The sequence below is a fragment of the Dromiciops gliroides genome, chromosome 4, assembly GCF_019393635.1.
Source record: "Dromiciops gliroides isolate mDroGli1 chromosome 4, mDroGli1.pri, whole genome shotgun sequence".
NCBI classification, from domain to species: Eukaryota; Metazoa; Chordata; class Mammalia; order Microbiotheria; family Microbiotheriidae; genus Dromiciops; species Dromiciops gliroides.
Genome location: NC_057864.1, coordinates 483,884,653 through 483,906,095, shown reverse-complemented (window position 1 = coordinate 483,906,095; position 21,443 = coordinate 483,884,653). Strand labels below are relative to the sequence as shown.

General features: G+C 47.4%; 2 protein-coding genes across 2 annotated transcripts in view; both read right to left on the bottom strand.

Moving 5' to 3' along the window:
• Positions 1 to 2,883, bottom strand: part of CAPN10 (calpain 10) — a 17,303-nt gene extending 14,420 nt beyond the window's left edge. The window contains exons 1-2 of the mRNA XM_043963697.1: positions 2,766 to 2,883; positions 1,769 to 1,965 (exon numbers count right to left, since the gene is read on the bottom strand). Coding sequence (XP_043819632.1) covers positions 1,769 to 1,921 — 153 coding nt within the window. The 5' untranslated portion in view covers positions 1,922 to 1,965; positions 2,766 to 2,883. The remainder of the gene's footprint in view (positions 1 to 1,768; positions 1,966 to 2,765) is intronic.
• On the bottom strand, positions 2,762 to 21,443 carry LOC122755322 (cytochrome P450 2J4-like). The gene is made up of 11 exons (XM_044003633.1): positions 21,273 to 21,443; positions 19,571 to 19,733; positions 18,214 to 18,363; positions 17,132 to 17,292; positions 13,810 to 13,983; positions 12,672 to 12,813; positions 9,915 to 10,102; positions 7,564 to 7,705; positions 7,282 to 7,479; positions 6,639 to 6,796; positions 2,762 to 3,040 (listed from the first exon to the last, which is right to left on the bottom strand). The coding sequence occupies exons 1-11, from the start codon at positions 21,441 to 21,443 to the stop codon at positions 2,762 to 2,764; spliced, it is 1,926 nt and encodes a 641-aa protein (XP_043859568.1).

Here is a 21,443-nt window from a genome sequence, read left to right as displayed (position 1 = left end):
TGGAGGATGCCAGGGCCCTGGGCAATTTAATCCCCGCTGGTGACGTGCACGGAGGCCAGTGCCAATGGAAACAGATCAGCAATGACTACGTTGTTTTTCTAGGGCCCTTCACCCTTATTAGGTGCCCAAAGGAGGAAGGAATGGCACTCATGACCCTAAGGATCACTGCATAGAACCACACAAGCCTGGGCCCTCCCTATGCTGCACAAATAGGCCTTGGTGGCACGGTGGACAGAGCACCGGGCCTGGAGTCAGGAAGACTCACCTTCCTGTGTTCAAATCTGGCCTCAGACACTTACTAGCTGTGTGACCCTGGGCAAGTCACTTCACCCTGTTTACCTCAGTTTCCTCATCTGTAAAATGGACTGGAGAAGGAAATGGCCAACCATTCTAGTATCTTTGCCAAGAAAATCCTATATGGGGTCATGAAGAGTTGGACACAACTGAAACGACTGAACAACAACAACCCTGCTGTCAGGGGTCTGACAATTTTGTGGAAAGAGATTGTGAGCTCCTTGAGAGCAGGGGCTGTTTCTTCCCTCTTTCTTCATATCCCCAGCATGTAGCACGATACCTGGCACATATTAAGTGCTCAATAAATGCTTCTTTTTTTTGTTGTTTTTGTTTTTTTGCAGGTAATGGGGGTTAAGTGACTTGCCCAGGGTCACACAGCTAGTAAGTGTCAAGGTTCTGAGGCCAGATTTGAACTCAGGTACTCCTGAATCCAGGGCCAGTGCTTTTAACCACTGCGCCATCTAGCTGCCCCAATAAATGCTTCTTAATTTGAACTTGGGAGAGAGAACATGTTGTAGTGATTGAGATGTCCGTGAAGCCTGACTTTATTACCTACCACCTTCTACTCTTTAACAATTTGAGAAACATGTTACCTAATCCCAGCATCTTATGAGAGTTCCTCAGACACCATCTAGGCTCATCTATACCTGAGCAGGGCCCCTTTTTACAATAACCTCAACAAACGATTCTCTGACCTTGACCTGAAGGGCTCTGCTGAGGGGGAGTCCCCTACCCAGAGGTAGTCCACGCCACTTTGGGATTGCTTTTCCTTACCAAGCACCAGAATCTTCATCGAGGTCATGAATTGAGAATGCCAAACAGCAGAGCCAGGCCCAGGGCCCAGCACTGATCCACTAGAAAATGTAGGCCTTTGCCCAGCTCGAGTTTTGTGGCACTTCTCCTGGTCTTGATTTCTCAAATATAAACAGTGGTTCAGCAATCCCATTCATGAGGCTTTTCAGACCCAGGTAGATGTTTAAAATTTCAAAAGGACAATTACTTTTCTTTTTTTCTTTTCTTTTCCTTTTTGTTTTTTGGTGAGGCAATTGGGGCTAAGTGACTTGCCCAGGGTCACAGACAATTACCTTTTTTTTTTTTTTTTAAGTGAGGCAATTGGGGTTAAGTGACTTGCCCAGGGTCACACAGCTAGTAAGTGTTAAGTGTCTGAGGCCGGATTTGAACTCAGGTACTCCTGACTCCAGGGCCAGTGCTCTATCCACTGCGCCACCTAGCTGCCCCGACAATTACTTTTAATAAAAATATTAAATAATTAAAATACCCTTTAGCACAGGTAACGGTAGGTACTATGTAAGTGTGTATGCTAAACTGAATTGGGACTGGGGGGAGGGGTGGTGTTCACAAAATAGAAAACAGCATGTTCCTCCCTAAGAAAGGCCTGAGAAAGCCGTGTCCGGGCCCCCAAAATAATGTTCTATGGTGGACACTAGTCAACTTGTAAACCCGCCAACAGCACCTGTGGTCGCAGCCAGGTGATGTCTTCTCGGAACTGTGCCAGGGGAGTGGAAAAGGTACAAAAGAGGGAAGAATCACAGGCAGGGAACGTGGCATCCTTGAAGAAATCTCTCTCGGTGGGGGACTCTCTTCCATCTGCTGGCATTTTCAGCATCACAAAGGAACATTGGCTGCCAAAACTTTGTCTCCAACCTTAAACTGCAACATAAAAGTCGAACCAAAGGTTTGCGGAGGAGAAAAGCAGGTCCCTCAGGGTCTTTTACAGTTACAGAATTAAGCTGGTGGGGGGCAGCCCTGGGGGGTTCATAACATGGGACTTTGCCCTGATTCCAGATCTGGGGCTTCTCCCCCGAGAGCAAACGAACAGGGGCCGTGGGAAAACTCCAGCTCCCCCTCCCCCCTCCCCTGACAGCCCAGGACACCGAAGCTCTGGAAGAGGGCTTGACTTGGGGAATCCAGATATGGTGACTCTGAGGCCAGGGGGCCTCCCACTGGAGAGCACTGACCACAGGGCCAGCCTGCCACACCCTCGCCCCCCCTCAGACCCAGGGGCAGAAGGGGGGGTTCTCAAATAGTTGGGGGGGGGACAGGACTGATAAGGAAGAAAGGAAAGGGTGGGACAGAGCAGAGGGGGAGGGGAGAAGGGGGTCTGCCGCTGGGCCTCTAAAACTTTTTCCACGCGTGACCCCTTTTCACCCGAGAAATGTGTAGGGGACCCCGGGCAAAGAGGTGCATCAAAGAGGCGTCAGAACCTTTTACTGGGGCCAGTGACCCCCACGTTCAGTTACTGGACCTCAACCACAGCTTAAGAAGCAGGGTCCAAAACCCTGAAGAGAAGGGGCGGGGGGGGGGGGTGAAGGAAAAGGTTAGACCACCGAGGAGAGGGGGGAGGGGGACCAGGGGGCGGGGCTGACAGGAGGGGGAGGGTCCGAACCCCATCAGTAATTAGAACAGCTGCTGCCCAGCCAGCGACGCCCCCCGCCCGTCCCCTCGCTCACCTCCGCCCCGTCCCGGCCCACTCCTCCTCCCGCTCCAGCTGCCGGGGCCGCCGCCGCCGCCGCCCCGAACCCGGCCGGACCGTCACCCGGCTCCTGTCACTCCGTCTCCACAGCAACCGCTCCCCCCATGGCACAGCGGCCAACCAAACCGACCCTAGCATATCACGTGACCCGTCTGGCGAATAGCGTGCCACTTCCCCTGAGGCCGGCCCAGGCCCTCTGCGCAGGCGCAGAAGCCCGTTCCTAGTCTGGGGCGTTTGGTTTCCCTTGCTGGTCTCCAAGACAAAAAAAAGGAGTCGTCCTTTTCCCCAAGGGGCTGCTCTTCCAAAAAGTCACTGCCTTTCCCCGAACCTCAGTTTCTCTATCTGCATGTAACACTCCCTCTCGGGACAATCCCCCAAACTGGGCACTCACACCCTCGTTTGGGGTGCCCACAAGGTGCAGCTGCTTAGGCTCCAGCTCTTAGAGGTTACCCTGCGGGACTGTGTTGCCTCATGAACCCCCACCAGTGTGTTTCCCAGTAACTGTCGGCCAATCGGCTCAGAAAGCTTTTAGCGAAAGTATTTATTAAGAAGGTATAATAAAAGCCGCCGAGACAAACATTTACTGCACCAAAACCAGGGACGCAGATGTACATGTGTGAGACACGGTGAAGAGAATCCCTTCAGCAAAGGCGTGCTTCCCACTTCTGGTCTCGAAAGTTCTTTTCTTCCTTCATGCAGTCCTCACCAAGTTCCCCTTTGGGAACTAGGCTAGGCTACAAGGAACGCTTCCTTTCTAGGATCCAGAGCCGGCACATCTCTCCCAGGTTAGGACTCACACTTCCTAAAACCCATGCTGTTATTGGGTGTCTTTCTACATCCTTTTCTGCCACTTTCACAGCTGTCAGGTTACCGATATAATCACTATTACTGCTGCCATTCAAGTCTGATCATGGAGCCTCTGGATCTCCCAAACTTACATCATCTGAACGCTTCCATCTCAGAATACTCATTTACAAAGAAACAGAAAACAAAAAATTCAGGAAGGTGTCTTCCTGGCTTCCTGACTCTTGGTCTGGCACTCTATCGCCGTGCCACCTCCATGCTCCATATTATGCCACACAATTCCAACTCAGCAATACCCGAGACATCAATTCTTCTAATTCTGCAGCTAATTAGAAAACTTCATCATCACAGATGCCAGCCCCTTAATCACCCAATAGGCTCTACAAGTACAACATTCCCCCACCCCCACCCTCTCTAAGTTTCTACGTGGTTACTCAGACTGGTAGCAGGTAGTCAACAACTACAGATGAGTTCAGGCCCAAAGGTCAGTCTGCTCATGCTACCTATAAAAATAGGGATAATAATGATCGCACTCTACCTTGTCATAAAGTTGTTGGGAGAGTCAAAGGAGAGTATGTTACCAATCTTCTCAGAGAAATCTGATGGATTCAAGGTACAAAAAGAGACAGATACACTTGGACAGGGCTACTGTATGCATAGCATAAGTTTTGTGGGTCTGGGCTTATTTGTTACAAGGTTTTGTTTTTCTCTTTCTCTAAGTTTTAATGGGGGGAGAGGCAGGGAATCACAATAGTAATATAAAAAAGGCCATTGTAACATTTTTTAAAAAGACAGTCAGAAGGAAGCACAGACAAGCAGGATAGGTTTGAAAGTGTAGAATTTATTATATATTTTGCAACAAGCAATCAGTACAGATTTACAAAGAATAAACATGACCCCAGAGAAAAATTATGAAAAGGTCTCCCCCCACTCCACTCCTTTGCAAAGGAAGAAGGGCCATGGGTATGGAACATTGCTTTTATTTTCCAATTTTTTCCTTTTGTTGATTGATTTTCTAATTACTTTTTTATCCCTCTTATTGCAATTTTTAAAAAAAGGATTCTTAGTCATGGGGGAGGGGGCACCTCTTTGAGAGAGGGCTGGAAGAGGATTATAGGGGAAATTTTAAAATGATTTATGAACAGACACGTTTTAAAGAAAACACAGCACATGAAGGGGGAGGGATGGATATTTACTGCCTTATAAAATCCTCTCTGTTTTATTATGTATGGAATTGCTCATTATTTTGTTGTTTAAGTTCAGAATTAAAAAAAAATTTCCAAGGCCATAGAGTTAGTCAAAGCCAGGTAGCAGAATTAGAACCCAAGTCACTACTGACTCCAATTCTTCTACCACTTCTCCAAAGGGCAAGGATAAATGAAAGTGGAATCAGCTTTGGCAATTTTGAGGCTCAGCTGGGCAGTCCAGGAAGGTACTAAGGATTCATCTTGGGATGCTGTGAAGGTAGAGCCAGGAACCCTGTTCTCACTGCTTTGTGCATCCTTATCTTTAACCAGGCAGTGTGGTGGAATGCAGAGTGCTGAGTTAGGGGCCAGACCTAGGTTCAAATCTTGCCTCTACTGCCTAGCCCTCCACCTAGAGGTGATGGGTTTAAAAGGGGATGAAAGTGGAGAAGGTGAGAACTCTCAGGCCAAAAAGCAGCATGAGGAAACTGAGGCAGGGAAGAGTAGTACTTAAAATCTCTGTCCCCAAAAGGATAAGTTCACAGCTTCCTCTCCTGTCTGGGCTAGGGCATGGGATGGAGAACTGGGGCAGCAGAGTGAGGCACTTGAAATCCTAGAGAGGAGGCAGAGAAATCCCCCTAGAGTGGATGGTTGAGTGAGGGAGGTATTAAAGCATCACAGTGAGGGCAACGGGACTCCCCAGCTGACACTTCATTTTGCAGATAGCAACCCCAGCACTGAAAGTGACCACATTTTTTGTCACTCCTGGGGAAGCCAGCAAGTGTGTGGCAGTTGGCACCAGGGCTACAAAAACATCGACAAGAGGCCAGATGACACTGCCCCAAAGATCGGGCACGCCCTTCTCCCCTGTTGCTTACTGGAGATGTTTCCTCTTGAGAGGGACTGATCATCCATTATTCCATTGAACTCTTTCCCTGTCAGAAACAGAGCAAGAAAAGGAGGCAGCTGGGAGAGGGTTAGGCAGCAGCCACCAGCTACTTGCTGTTCTTGGGCTAAGCCCCTGAGACCTGAGCTGGCCTGGCCAAGGCAGAGCTGGGAAAGAGCCTTGTGGGAGTCAATCTGGAGATCGTGGGGTGAGGAGATCAACTGGACAGCAGAGGCGGAGGCAGAGCAGGCTGGGAGCTGACCGGCAATGGCCAGCTGTGACGCCTCTGCCTCAGGGGTGAGCGGGCCAGAGAAAGTTTCCCCTCATTTCCTCTGCTGTTTGGCAAAGCTGATCCCAGAGGCTTCCTCACGTGCACTCCTAACTCTTAATCCTTCCCACAATAACAGGAACCTGCGTCCTCATAGCCTGCTGCCTGGTCTTCCTGCCCCGAGCATCTCCCCACTTCAGCCCACCCTCCCCTCCCCCACCAAACTGATCTTCCTAAAGCCAGGTCTGACCATGTCACCCCTCTCCTCTGCACTCAGCGAACTCCTGTGGCTCCCTATTACCTCCAAGGCTGAATAGACAATGCTCTGTTTGGCTTCTGAAATCTCTCACAACTTCTTCCCCATCTCCTTGCTCTATATCCCCTCCACAAGCCCTATGAGCCAGCAAACCCACCTTCTTACTGCTCCTCACTCATCGTGCTCTGGCCCCTGGCTGTCCCTAGTGCTGCTTCCTCCTCAGCTCCCGGCTTCTTTGTCTTCCTTCAGGACTCAGCTCAGACCCTAGCTTGCACAAGAGGCCTTTTCCGTTGCCTCTGTCCCCGTTACTAGCGCCTACCCTTGGGGATCACTTGACATCCATTCTATGTCTCGTCCATACGTCCAAAGCTATATGCTTGTTGTCTCTTCCTTCAGGGCAGGGACTGTGCTTTGTTTGCCTTTCCTTGTATCCTAGTGCTTAGTACAATTACTGGAGCATGGGAGGTGTTTAGTAAACGTGTGGTGACTGACTGGAGGTCCAGTGTTGGATTGTCCATTTGCAGGCCCTGAGTGGAAGGCCACAGAATACACTGGCGCTTCTGGGCTAGATTTGCTTGGGGTGTTTTGGAGGGAGCAAAGGGCTGGTGTTCTGGAAGCAGAGTGAAGACCAGCCTTTGGCTCCCTCTGTGTCCCCCCCCCCCCGCCCCCCGTCAGCAGCAGGACCACCTCCCTAGCCCCTGAACAAAGCAGAGAGAAAGGTCCGGAATTTCCAGTATGGTCAGCCTCCTGCCTCTGCTCAGTCTCCTCCCTGAAGCCCCACATGGTTTAATGAGTCAGTGCCCACAGCAATAAACAAGCAGCCTCTAGGTACCAGCCAGCAAAGCAACAAAGCAAAAGTCATCTGCCTCACTCCTGGGCTGCTACAATTAACAATGAGTGCTCCCCCAGCGGCTCTGGGGCCACCTTGAGACAGCTGCAGGGGCTCGGCAGAAAAGCATCGGCTTCCTATTTTCTTCCCCCCAGCCCCCTCCCCCCACATCTCTCCCACCCTGACTCTGCAGAAGCCCAATGAGCATGAGGAATGGAGAAGAATGCAGGAGAACATCTCAGGATCTTAAAGACTCTCTCCCCCACTGCATCCTCGAGACCAATCTAGGCGAGGGGTGGCACAGATTTTGTACGTCTGGGGCTGCAGTGTGCCCCAGAAAATGTAATCTCGCTCATCGCCAGAGGCCCCCTCCGGAGCCTGCAGCTGAAACTCCCGGAGCAGATTCGTAAACATCAGGAAGAGTTCCGCCTTGGCGATCAGCTCGCCCAAGCACACCCGGTGACCTGGAAGAGGAATAGGAGCATAAGTGCCACTTAGGGTGTCTGCCACCCAAGCTGCTCCTGGGACTAGGCTCTTGGGGCTGTTACCTGCGGAGAAGGGCAAGAAGGCTTCATGGATCACAAAGTTTCCTTCTCCATCCAAGAAGTGCCCAGGATTGAATTGCCACGGGGTCTCCCAGTGTTCGGGGTCATACAACACAGAAGCCAGGTTGGGTAAGATGATTGTGCCCTACAGAAAGGGAAGGAGTTTGACTGCTGGGGTCTTCTCAATAAAGCACAAGCTAAGAGAGAAGCTGATGCTTTGCAGCTTCTCCCTGCCTCTTTTCCTCATTGGGACCTCCAGGGTTGAGAGATGAGTGCTATCCATTGGAGTCATCCATCAGGGGCTACTGAATTAATAGGATACCAGACCATTAGGAATGAATGGGCATTTCCCTAAATGCTTCCTCTGTGGTAATCACATTATCCACTACAACCCTGAGCCTCCTGTGGATAGTGAATTGTTCTGAATCATATTTGCAACCGAAATGCCAACTTGGAGAAGGTGCTGACATCTTGTTGATCCCGAGAAGGAAGTGAAAGTTCTCCCCCTGATCTTAATGAGCTTCAGGTTTGCAAGTAGAGATGGGCACCTTTCCTGCTCAGATGGAAGACCCAGGAAGCAAGGGTACAAAAGGGAGCTAGATCACAGTGCCCAGCTCTGCCCTGCTTGGAGGGAAGACTTTCTGTCTGTTTTCTTTTGCATTGCATTCTGTGCACATTAAGGCTGCAGTGAATCGTGTTTTGTGTTTAAATCAGTGGGTACAGAGAAAAGCAGAGAATTCCCTCAAGGGGTGGGAACTGGGAAAGAATTGTACGAATTTATGCATTTTAAATATTTTAGTCTCCCAGACAAGAGTTCAGCTCTGTTCCCACAGCATGTGAACACCACAAGTAGCTGGTTGGAGTGTTATGGAACAGGGAAAGCCAGGTGAAGTAGGTAGGTGGTACAGTAGATAGAGTGCAGGACCTGGAGTCAGGAAGGCCTGAGTTCAAATCTGGACCCAGATACTTCCTGTCTGTGTGACCCTGGACAAGTCGCTTAACTCTGTCTGCCTCAGTTGTCTCATCTGTAAAATTATCTGGAGGAGGAAATGGCAAACCATTCCAATATCTCTGCCAAGAAAACCCCAAATGGATTCACTAAGATTCAGACACAATTGAAATGATTGAATAGCAAAAATCTGTTTCCTCATCTGTGAAATGAGGATCATGATAGTACCAACCTCACAAGGTTGTGAGGATCAAATGAGAAGTGCTTTGTGTGTACGTATGTATGTATATGTATATATATGTATGTATAATTAGTATATTATTTTGTTCAGTCATTTCTCTTTTTTTCTTTTTTTTGGGGGGGGGGCAGGGCAATGAGGGTTAAGTGACTTGCCCAGGGTCACACAGCTAGGAAGTGTCAAGTGTCTGAGGATAGATTTAAACTCAGGTCCTCCTGAATCCAGGGCCAGTGCTTTATCTACTGCAGCTCCTAGCTGCCCCTTTGTTCAGTCATTTCAATCATGCCCAACTCTTCCTGAGCCCTTTTGGGGTTTTCTTGGCAAAGATCCTGGAGAGGTTTGTCAATTCCTCTTCTAGCTCATTTTACAGATGAGGAAACTGAGACAGACTGGGTTAAGTGATTTGCCCAGGGTCACACAGCTAGGAAGTGTCTGGGGTCAGATTTGAACTCAGGAAAGTGAGTCTTCTTGACTGCACTTCCAGCACTTTACCCACCTAGCTGCCATATATATGTGTGTGTGTGTGTGTGTGTGTGTATACATATATATATATATATACATATACATATACACACACATATATAGTATGTAACTATATATTTTTGTTGTTGATGATGATGCCCACACTTGTTCAGGCAATGAGACTAGCTCCATCTTTGAATAATGCGCTAGTGACCAGAGGGAATGTTTCAGCCTACTGAAAGGTTGGGACTTTACCCCATTCCACACACACGCACATACACACGCACGAACCAGAAACAGTTTGGGTCGAGTTCCACCTAGTGGTCAGTCTCATAATCTAGGTTACTCCAAAACCCTTGGCTGGATTTCTACCTGGGGGAGAGCGCACAAACACCTGTGCCCCACGTGATGTCGCATGTACAAAGTCAAGGGGAGACATCTGTTGGAGGAGCTCTGGCCTTGGGGAGGATTGGGTGCTGCCGAGTGGAAGAGATGGCAGCTGAGCCGAACCTGGAACCACTTTCCCCTGATGGTCCCGAATCAGGCTCAGTCCCTGGCACATCACGGATGCTCCATCAATATCTGCTGAACCAGCTAGAACTGATGGGGGAGAAGAGAGAGCTCCCCAAAACCATGGACATCATGGCGAGTTGACGGCCGGGCCTCCGGGGGTCTGTCTCACTGGAAAGGGGAGGGCTCTCGTACCTTGTGAATGGGGAATCCTTGCACAGTGGTGTCTGCCACACACTTGCGCACAGCGCCCACGGAGATGACGCTACAAAAGCGCTGTACTTCGTGCAGGACGGCGTTGGTGTAGGGCAAGCGTTTCCGGTCCTCAAAGCTGATCTCCTGGGTTGGACCCAGGACTGTTCCCAGCTCCTGCTGAACCTTTTCTGCAGAGAGATGCTCAGGGTCATTTGGGTCCTGGTCTTTTGGGATCCGATGCTCTTGGAGCTTGTCTCACTCCAGAGCAGGTGGGATTCTCTTCTAGGGAAGAAGCTTCCACTTCAGGGTACCCGAGTCACACCCAGTCCTATCATGTCATTCCAGACAATCATATCCTGATCACCTTTTGTAAGCAGGGTCATACTCTTGGCTGTGAGGAGAGAAGGCTGAGCAGCCAGAGATCAGGGGTGGGAGACCAGACAGACACACGTTTGGTAGGCGGCTAGGTGGCGCCATAGTGCACAGAGCACTGGACTTAGAATCAGGAAGACTCATCTTCGAGAATTTAAATCTGGCCTCAGACACTTACTAGCTGTGTGACCCTGGGCAAGTCACTTAACCTTGTCTGCCTCAGTTTCCTCGTCTGTCAAATGAGCTGGAAAATGAAACAGCAAACCCCAAATCGGGTCACGCAGAGTTGGACACAAGTGAAATGACTGAACAGCAACAACGAAGCAGTTGGTGGGTCCCCAAGATACTCTCCCCCTTCAACAATGCTATCAACCTTTTCCCACCCCTACCCCCACTGCCTGTTGCAACTTAAAACTGCACTAAGACTTTTGGGACACCCAGCATACATTTGCAGTCCGAAGATCAGATGAAGTCTGGCTGTAGATACTGATCACTAGAAAGTTGGTTTTGCCTATAGTAGCTCCAAAAGATGTAAACTTCTTGAGGACAGGGGCTACTTTGCTTTTGTCTGGCAAATAATAGGTACTTTAAAATATTTGTATTGATTTACTAAGGCACAGAGGAGTTGCATTCTATTTCAATGGGACGAGTACCCACTAGAGTCACAATAAGACAGGGAAACCAGGGTTCTGCCCTAGGGCACTGAAATAAAAATACATTCATTCTTCCAACAGCTATACTCCTCTAAAGTAACTAATTCCTTCTCCTGCTCAACAGAACTTGTCCTAATGACTTCTTGTATTAGCTGCACATTGTGGATAACAAAGTTGAATTAAAGACTTTTCATGCCATTTGTCCTGGACACCAAAATTCCTAGCTATTGCTCTGCAAATCACAGGTCTTTTGAAAGACTGATTGTTATATACATAGATGGGGAAATTAGGTAAAGTGGCTAGAGCAAGGTGATAGAGAAAGTAAATGGCAGATTCAGAAATTAGTACTAGGTTCTCTGAGATTAGCACATCTGCCCCAAGACACAATATAACTAGAGGATCACTCCAAAAGGTAGATAGATAATCATGTCCTAAATTCACCATTTGAGACTTTACTTTTGCTCTGTCTTTTGCCTTGAACAGAGACACTTATCCATTTTCAGAAAAGTCATCTTTCTTTTCTTTTTTCTTTTTCTTTTCTTTCTTTTTTTTTTTTAAAATTCCAGATTCTTTTTCTCCCAAAAAGACCTTAGAAGCCTTTCTGACCCGGGGGGTGGGGGGTGGGGTGGGGGAGGTTCTTCTTAGAAAATGGACCAAGACTCTTTCCTTCCTCACCAAGGAATTTCAAAACATCATTCACCAACACTGGTGAAAGGTTGCTTATAGGTCCACACTCAATGTAATGGATGCGGGGAGGGCACCTAGCCTCTATGATTCCTTTTGTTCTTCTAAAATAGGCCACAAAGGCATAAGACATTGAGATGATTCCATTAAACTTCTCACTACAAAGATGAGGAAACTGAGATTCAGAAAAGTGGTGACCTTCTCAAAGTCATCTACACCAATAAAAATAAATTAGTCTCCTTACTAATAAGAGCTCACCTTTCTAAAGCACTTTCTTATTTATTTATTTATTTTTATTTATTTTGGTGGGGCAATGAGGGCTAAGTGACTTGCCCAGGGTCACACAGCTAGTAAGTGTCAAGTGTCTGAGGGTGGATTTGAACTCAGGTCCTCCTGAATCCAGGGCTGGTGCTTCATCCACTGTGCCACCTAGCTGCCCCCCATAGAGCACTTTCTTGACAACAACCCTCAGTACAGATATGATTTCCCCATCCTACAGGTGGGGAAACAGAGCTCCAGAGAAGCAAAGCCAACTGACCAAACTCATCAACACTAGTTGATTATTTCTACAAATGACAAAAAACTTTTCTGTAGCTTTTTACAAAGCACAACCCTGTGAGGCAGGTATTTCCCCATCTTATGGATGAAGAAACTGGGGACCAAAGAGGAAGTGTTTTATTGAAGTCACATTCTTCTGAGTAGCAAGTGGCAGAGAGAGAGTTTTAATGCAGGTTTCTGACTCCAAGCCTGGCGCTCTGCATTGAATCATACTGGATCTCTGGGTGAATGACAGCCAGGACTAGAACCCAGGTCTGCTGCCTCCCAGCCCCATGCTTTCCCTTGGGAGGCTAGGGAGAGGGAAACATAACAGCAAGAAATTATAGCCTCAGGTTCCCTGGGAGGAGCTGATGAGCCATTGGGCATCATTCCATGTGTGTAACTGCCAAGCCTGGGGCATGACTGATCTGCCTTTGAGTGTCCAGGGATGGCTTCTCTGCCCAAGACCAGAGGAAGACTTCCTTAGGGTCTTCTCCCAGCCTGCTCTCACCTTGAACATCTTTGTGATGCATCATGTAGAGCAGTGCCCAGCGCAGGGTGGTGGCTGTCGTTTCAGTGCCCCCAAGGAACAGGTCAATGATTACTTGGACCAAATTCTCCTCATTGAAGGTGGACATAAGGTCATTCTTTCTCTGTGAGAGATAAACACCAGGCAGGATTATGGAGTGGATGCTCCTGGTTCTCTAGCCCCTTTCTTGTTCTGAATACCCACTGGTAGGTACTGATTTCCATGGACAATCAGAATCCTCAGGAAGTCATCCTTCATCAGTCAGCCTGATGCCTATACTGCTAGCCCCAGTCTACAGGGCTTCATCTCTGGTCAGTGTTGTTTAAAATCTAAATTGTGGGTTCTAATCTGTGCCCCACCCCAGTCTTGGGGGGAAGCTGGCTAAAATCACTGATAAATTCAGCAAGAGTTTAAGCTTTTAAAGATTTATTAAAATATATAAGTTAGTGAAGAGAGAGATTGAGAACAGATTCCTCATAGCATGGAAATCCTAGATCAGATCTAATTCAGTATAGCCAGAGAAAAAGAAAGCTATTTTCTTTCCTAGCAGCCCACATGAAATATCTCACCACCAAGCCGGTGTCTGAATGACTAAGAGGGCACCCCCCCTTCTCCATCTGCTGCTACGCTCATTTCTCCTCACCAAAAAGAGAGCTCTTCTCTGAGCGAGTATTCACTTCTTCATTCCTCTTTCCCTCCCCCAAAGGGGAGGTCCTTCAAACTGATTGTTTGAGAGTGGTCTCTTGCTGATGTCAGTAGTACACCGCCTCTGAGAACAACTTCACTCAGGGCCAGCCAGGTGTGGTCCCCATCCAATCACCCTTAAGTAGGTACTTAGTCAGTTTCTCATTCTCACCCAATTCAAACAATACTAAATCAATCAGGTGGGACCCCTGGGTTTGCCAAATAACATTATTTTATCACAGGTCCAAGCCGGAGAAAAGTCAAAGGAACGATTTGGGGGGAGGGGTGTCAAGGAGCTCTGAACCCTCTCCTAAGGATGGAGATCATTGTATCAGATTGACATATTGAGAAAGCAAGGGCTCCCAGGCTCACTACGAGTGTCCAAGAATAGAGCTGAATCTTGAAGGTGGCCCAGGATTCCTGACCTATCTCTTACCTTAGTGATTTGAGCCAAGTAGCAGCTGATAAAGTCCTCTGAGTCTTTGGGCTCCCTTTGCTTGTGGCTCTGGATCTCCTGGCAGATGAGATTCTTCACTGTCTCCTGATACCGAAAGACCTTGTGATGAGGTCCAGGGAGTTGGCGCAGTAGCCATGGAAAGACATCATACAGCTGGATAAAAAGAGCCACATTTAACATAAGAGTATGTGGGAGCCATTAGACTCAACTTGTTGGAACCAACCTGGAGAAACTTGGAGTTTCTAGAAGCTCATGAGACTAAATCAAAATGACAAATAGTGAGTCCACTGTAAAAAATGAGTGGAAGGAAAGATTAAAAGCAGACAGGAAGTTCCTATTAAAGTGGCAGGATAGCTAATTGCTGGCTCTGAAGTAGGGTGCTGCTTTCATCACTAACTAGTCATTGATCCTAGGCAAGTCCCTTAATTTTGCTGAGCCTTAGTATCCTTCTCTGCTAAGTGGGCTTAATTATACCTGCCTAACCTACCTTGCAGGATAGTTGTGAAGAAAACACTTTTTGTAAATTAGAAAGTTCTATTGAATAGTGTGACCTGTCATTGTTGTCCTAGTGTGTTACTACCCCAGATGACAAATGCAGAGGATGCTTACCTGGGCAATGAGATACCTGGAAGTACAATTGGACCTGGAATGACAGAAACATCTGAGGAAGGTAAAGGAAGAGTGAGGCTACAATGACAGTCATGATCGAGTCAGCCAGGGCCTGGTCCTCCAGCTAATCTCTGGGGTCATGATGTAGGAATCTTTGAACATGAGGTGCTTGAGGTAAGATTCTTTGGATAAGTCTTGAGAAATTAGAGTCATTTAAAGAGAAAAAGACCTCTTTGTAGAAAAATGTTGATAGCAGCTCTTTTTGTGGTGGCTAAGAATTGGAAATCAAAGGAATGCCCATCCATTGGGGAATGGCTAAACAAGCTGTGGTATATGATGGTGATGGAATATTATTATGCTATAAGAAATGATGAAGGGGCAGCTAGGTGGCACAGTGGATAAAGCACCGGCCCTGGATTCAGGAGGACTTGAGTTTAAATCTAGCCTCAGACACTTGACACTTACTAGCTGTGTGACCCTGGGCAAGTCACTTAACCCTCATTGCCACACCACACACACACACACACACACACACACACACACACACACACTCACACACACAAGACATGACAAGCAGGATGATTTCAGAAAGGCCTGAAATTCAGACTTGTATGAACTGATGTATAGTGAAGTAAGCAGAACCAAGAGAATGTTGTGCACAGAGACAGCCATATTGTTTTTTGTTTTTAGTCATATTGTTTTCAGTCATATTGTTTGATGAAGAACTATGAATAACAACAGTTCTCAGCAATACAATGATCCAAGGCTATCCCAAAGGACTAATCATGAAGCATACTCTCCATCTCCAAAGAAAGAACTGATATTGATTGAATATAGACTGAAGCATACTAATTTTTCACTTTCTTTCATTTTTTTCTTATTCGAGTTTTCTTATATAAGATGACTAATATGGTAATGTTTTACATAATTATACAAATATAACCTATATTTGCTTACCACCTCAGGGAGGGGGGAAGAGAGGGAGGGATAGAATTTGGAACTCAAAACTTTAAATAAAAATGTTTATTAAAATAAAGGAATAAGAGTCTTTGGGCATAAGTCTGTTCTGGGGAGCAAGCATGGCATGAATTTAGAGCCAAGAGAGAAGTGGGAGGCATAACAAGAACAGAATGCCTAGAAGGTGTATAGGAAGGCAGAGCTAAAGTATTTGGCCTAGTCATGGAAAGTTGTAAGTGATAATGAACACTTTTCTCTCTCTGGGGCATCAAGAGGGGAAGGTTTGAATAGGAACACTTGGCCTGTGTTTCTTTGAACTCTACAGCTCAGGCTTGTCTGAACCTGAAGTGGGAGGTTTGAATCTGAGTCCCTGGGCTGTGTCTCCTTAGCCCTTGTTTCAGACTACCTAAATCTAGGAAGGATTTGGGCTCCCAGGCAGTGTTGATGACTTTAATCAATTTGGTTTTAGTCATTTATATATTCAATTTGCACAAGCCTTCAATAGATATGCATTAGGAATGTGACAATGGGCTGAGTTTTCCAGAAACTCAAGACTAAAGATTGATCCAAAAATCTGTCTGGATAAAATCCAAGGGATTAAATCCTTTGACTAAGAGATGAGCATTGCCACACACAAAAGAGTTAGAGTTAGGAAGGAAAAGACTCCTAACCCCTCAAAGCCAAAGAGAGCTTGGCATCATCACCCATCCCAGAGTGCCCTCTAGTGTTGGATAGAGACAGATGGGGAGGTATATGTTGGGTCAATAACACCTGAACAAGATCAGGAAACTAATCAACAGAACCCCTGTTGGTTAAATTTTTTTTTGACAGCAGACACATAAGTGACACTCAAAAGTCAAACACTGACCTAAGGTTAGGCTGCTCCTTCAATTCCCAATGGTATATTTTTCCTTTTGTGCCATTTTCCAATGGGAGGGGAGTGTGTCACATGATTGGCTGGGCAACAAGTAGAATAATTGCTAGCTATGTATGCCTGGACTATGGTAGAGTCTCCTAGTTGGGCTCCCTACTTCCAGTTTCTCCTCTCTTTAATCAATGTGCCAAAGTAATCTTCCTAATGCACATTTCACTTACCTGATTTTGAATGGCTTCCTATTGTCTATATGATAAGACACAAATTACATATTCTGCCTCTGTACCTTTGTAATGCTGGAGTGGTGCAGACCCAAATTACAACCACCAGCTGGTCTGGTACCTTAATTGAAGGTGTCCTAGCACAATGCTCCACCAACATTGATTGAGAGGCAAGAGGCTTAAATAAGGTTGCAAGTCCAGTGTGTTCTGCCCACTTCTTTGTAGAATTTTGCATAAAGGGTGGGAAGGAGTCATGCTGGCTGGTGACCAGGGATTTTAAGACTTATGATTTTAACAATTGGGATTCCAGGGCTGCCCTAGTCTCCCTAAACCCTACATGCCTATTCACTCAGCTTCCCACAAATCCCAGTTAACAAGGAACCTCCTTTCCAATGCAAGTAGAAACCAGGAGATGCTTCTACCAGAAGAAAAAACAACTCCTGGGGAGAAGAACTTGTCTTATCTTTTCTCTCTGCCACAATTGTTTAGTCAGATGCTTCTTATGTTTATTTCCATTGGACTTCAATAAATACTGGCTGAGGAGACAGACTATAAAGGTTGCTTCCTGTAGGCCACTATCCAAGAAGGCATCGAAATAATTGAATGAATGACTGACAGCATGAGCCTAACCACAACTTACCCGGCGCCAGAAGGTATTGACAAAGGCCAGCCCAAAGTCAATTGCTTTCATCAACTCTTGGAAGAAGGGATCCCCATGGGAGAAGCGATGGCCAAACACTAGAGCACAGATCACATTGGCTGCTGTCCTGACGATGGGAATGTGGGGGTCAAAGGACCTGCCTTTGGGAGAGAAAGGAGAAGGGTTCAGGACAAGGACATAAAGGTTCATGGCAGGGGAGGTTCTGGCTCCACCTGCATGGTATCCCAGACTGATCGAAAAAGAAATAATAACTTCTTTATCCCTCCCCTCCTCATCCCTTCCCTTCTCCCTTTCCTTCTCCCTTCCTTTCTTTTTCTTTTCCCTCTTCCTTCCTGTCCCTTCCCCCTTCCCTTCCCTTCCCTTCCCTTCCCTTCCCTTCCCTTCCCTTCCCTTCCCTTCTCTCCTTGACCTGACTCAGCCTTGATTTGTAACTACAGTAGCTATTACCACTGACTCACCAACTCATCACCTCATATACATGCACACTTGAGCTGCATGTTGGAAAGGCAGTGTGGTGTAGTAAAAAAAAAAACTGGACTTGGAATGAGAAAAGACCTGGATTCAAATTCTGTCATCAGCACTGCCAACTGTACCACATGGTATCTGTGTGACTGACCCCAGACAAGTCACTGAACCTCTTTGTGACTCTCCAAGAAGATAAGTAAAGAGTAGATGCTCATCGACACTGGCAAAGAGGGTTTCCTCAGGAATTCCCTGATTTATTCTTTTTTTTCTTTTTTTTAGTGAGGCAATCAAGGTTAAGTGACTTGCCCAGGGTCACACAGATAGTAAGTGTTAAGTGTCTGAGGCCAGATTTGAACTCAGGTCCTCCTGACTCCAGGGCTGGTGCTCTATCCACTGCACCACCTAGCTGCCCTAAAAGGGTTTTTGTCTGTTTGTTTGTTTTGGTAGGGCAATGAGGGTTAAGCGGAATTCCCTGATTTATAATGTTGAAATCCCTTGTCCCAAACCACTCAATTCCCAGGGCTGTGACAGGACCCAGTGCTATATGTCAGCACTAGTATTGCTGCCCACTTCTACCTCAGCTTCCCATTCTCTACCATTCTCTCTGCGAAAGATCTCCACCAGGCACTGCGCCTCCTCCTGAAGCCGCTGCTCCAGGACTTTCTTTCCCATGCCCAGGCTTCGTAGGGTGGTGAGGCCAAAACGTCTCTGCTGTGTCCAGGTATGACCACTGGTGGAGATGATCCCTGATCCCAATGGAGAAGAGAAGGGTCAGGAAAAAGTATTTTGTCGGGGGCAGCTAGGTGGCATAGCGGATAGAGCACCGGCCCTGGATTCAAGAGTACCTGAGTTCAGATCCGACCTCAGACACTTGACACTTACTAGCTGTGTGACCCTGGGCAAGTTACTTAACCTCCCATTGCCCCACAAAAACAAAAACAAAAAAACAACAACAACAGTATTTTGTGTCTATTTGCTAGGACCAGTGGCCACACTCCCAGGTTTCCAGCAAAGATACTATGGGATAGGAGAGTTCCCTCAGCCCCCGGATGGCCTTTTGGATGCTGTTAACTGGCTCTGTTGTCCAATATGGGACGAGAAGTATGAAAGGCAGAAGCTGGGAGGAGACTGGGCAGTGGGGTCTGCGTTCTACTCTAGCCTTCTTTTTGCCTTTCACTCTGCCTTGCTGCTCCCTCTGACCAAAGGCCACAGGCTGGGCAACTTAGCACTCTCAGCTCTGAAACTGCTTCCTCGGGCCCCATGCTGATCTGGTTATCACATACACTGCACAGCCCACCTTATCTTAGCAGCTTCTGGGCAACCCTGGCCATCTTCTAGTCATTTCCCCTGCTGTCATGCACGGGTCCTCTTCCCAATCCCAACCAGGTCTGAAGCCACGATCAAGTCGGTGCTTTCAATGCTATTGAAGAGTGTGTGTCAATCTACTGCAGTGCAGCTGCTCTCACCATCCTGGTTATTTCTCTAACCAAAACTTCCTTCCCTGGCCACCAATCCCCTCTATTTGCTGTCTCCCCTATTGAGAATGGAAATTTGTTGAGGGGCTAACTTGCTTTTCTTTTTGTAACCTGTCACTTGGCACAGTGCTTGGCACGGAGGGAGCATGTTGTAGATGCTTTTTTATTCATTTCAACCATTCATTGATATGTTACTCTTGGGTTCAGCAGCAGTTCATTATAATACCCATAAAACCTCCTGGGTCTCCCCACTTCTGTTTCCTCCTCTAAGTTTCTCCATTCACACCTCCCAGAATGCAGCTAGAGAAAAGCATAGACAGAGGCTGAAGCAGGTTCACCAAGTACGTTTCTTTGGCAACTCATGTAGGGAACAAGCCCCAGGCATAGCCCCACTACCTGCAACATCCCGAAGCCTTCTCCTCAGACCTTTCCAATGGCCTCTCTACCATGCTGCTCCTGGACATAAGGAGAGCATTACCTTTGTCACCAAACAGGTCCTCAAAGAGGGGGGTAACTGGCCGATCAGCAAAGTTCTCTGAATGAGTGACCAAGGCATCCTTCACTGCCCGGAAACCATTCAGTACGACCACTGGCGTTGACCCCAGCCACACAGTAAAGATGCTCCCATGTTTCTTGGCCAGCTGCAGAGGGAAAAATGACTGTATGGTTTGGTGGCATCAGATGAGTGGGGTTTAAAACCTAGCTCTGCTACTAAGCTCCTGGCCTGGGACAAATCACTTCTTCCAGACCTCAGTTTCCTCTTCTATAAAATGAACAGATTGCAATCTTAAGGACATGGTCATGGAGAATGTGAAAGCTTAGTTGGCCCCTTCTCCTTTGTGGATGGTGTTAGTTATACTTTCAGCATAAAGGCCCATCCCCCCCACTCATGGGCCCAATTCCAGGTTTGCCCTGGGTTAGGCAAACTCCTGGAGCCTCTCGGGACTGTCAAGACTACCTTAGGGGCAGCTCCTCTGGAAATCTGTATCTCCAGGATACATAGGCAGGTAGGGTAATACAATGGAAAGAGGATGGCCTGTGGGTTCAAGTCCTACTTCTAATACTTAGTACCCATGTGACTTTGGGCAAGTAATAGAGCCTCTCTGGGCCTGTTTCCTTGACTGTAAAGTGAGGGGGTCAGGGACAGATGGCCTCAGAGTTCTCATCCAGCTCTAAATATATGATTATTGATAACAGACAAGTCATCCTGTAGCCTTTGCTTGGGAATTTCTAGTTATTAGGAAAATTTCCCTTCTATCCAATCAAAACTTTACTCATTATAACTCCCAACCATAGGGGCAGCTAGGTGGCACAGTGGATAAAGCACTGGCCCTGGATTCAGGATGACCTGAGTTCAAATCCAGCCTCAGACACTTGACACTTACTAGCTGTGTGACCCTGGGCAAGTCACTTAACCCTCATTGCCCTGCAAAAACAAAAACAACAACCAAACAACAACAAAAAAAACCCACCAAAACTCTCAACCATTGCTCCTGTTTTGGCCTTTGGAAGCAAAGAGTGAGACTAATGCATCTTCTATCAGGACAGCCTTTCAAATACTGGAGGACAGCTCCCATGACTCCTCTTCCCCAAGGCAAACATCCAGTGTTTGCTCCTTCCCCGCCAAAATCCTGACCAGCAGGAAAGTGGGCTAGCAAGCTACAGGAGAGGCACAATTGGGGTGAACAACAACCATAAAAAAGAAGGACCAAAGACTGGGGGAGGCTTGTGACCATGCCATTGGTGGCAAGGCATTAGCAATTGTGGACCTCAGGAGGGATGGGGATCAGAATCTGAGATGAGACCACTGTCTTTCCAGAAAGCTCCTTGGGTATTGCAGGCAGCCCACAGTCAATTATTCGAGCAGATTCTTAAACACCATTAGTACTCCCATCGGTATCTTATGCACCAGTTGAAGTTCACCAATTCTGGGCAACAGAAGTCAACAAGCACCATCTCATGTTGCTCCCTCCCAACCCAGAAATCCAAGGATGAGAGTTGGGAGAAAGGAGAGCCCTTCCCTTGCATTCTCCTTCTCTGCTCTCCTCCTCTTCCCTTCCCTGAAAAGTTGACTCCCTCCCATTGCCATGCTATGACTGAGGGCCGGGGGTGGGGGTGGGAGGAAAGCTAACAAACCTCAGACATTTTCGTCCCCTGAGGGGTCACCAAGGAAGCCCTACCTGGCCAAGCTTCTCAGGGTGAAGCTGAAAATTCAGCTGCAACAGGTTGCCAAGGACGGGCAGTGGGAACGGGCCAGGAGGGAACTGGTTTCGATCCAGGAAGAAGGTGAGCATTCGCAGGAGCAGGAGGGAGGCAGCCAGCAAGGCCAAACCACTGACCAGGGAAAACAT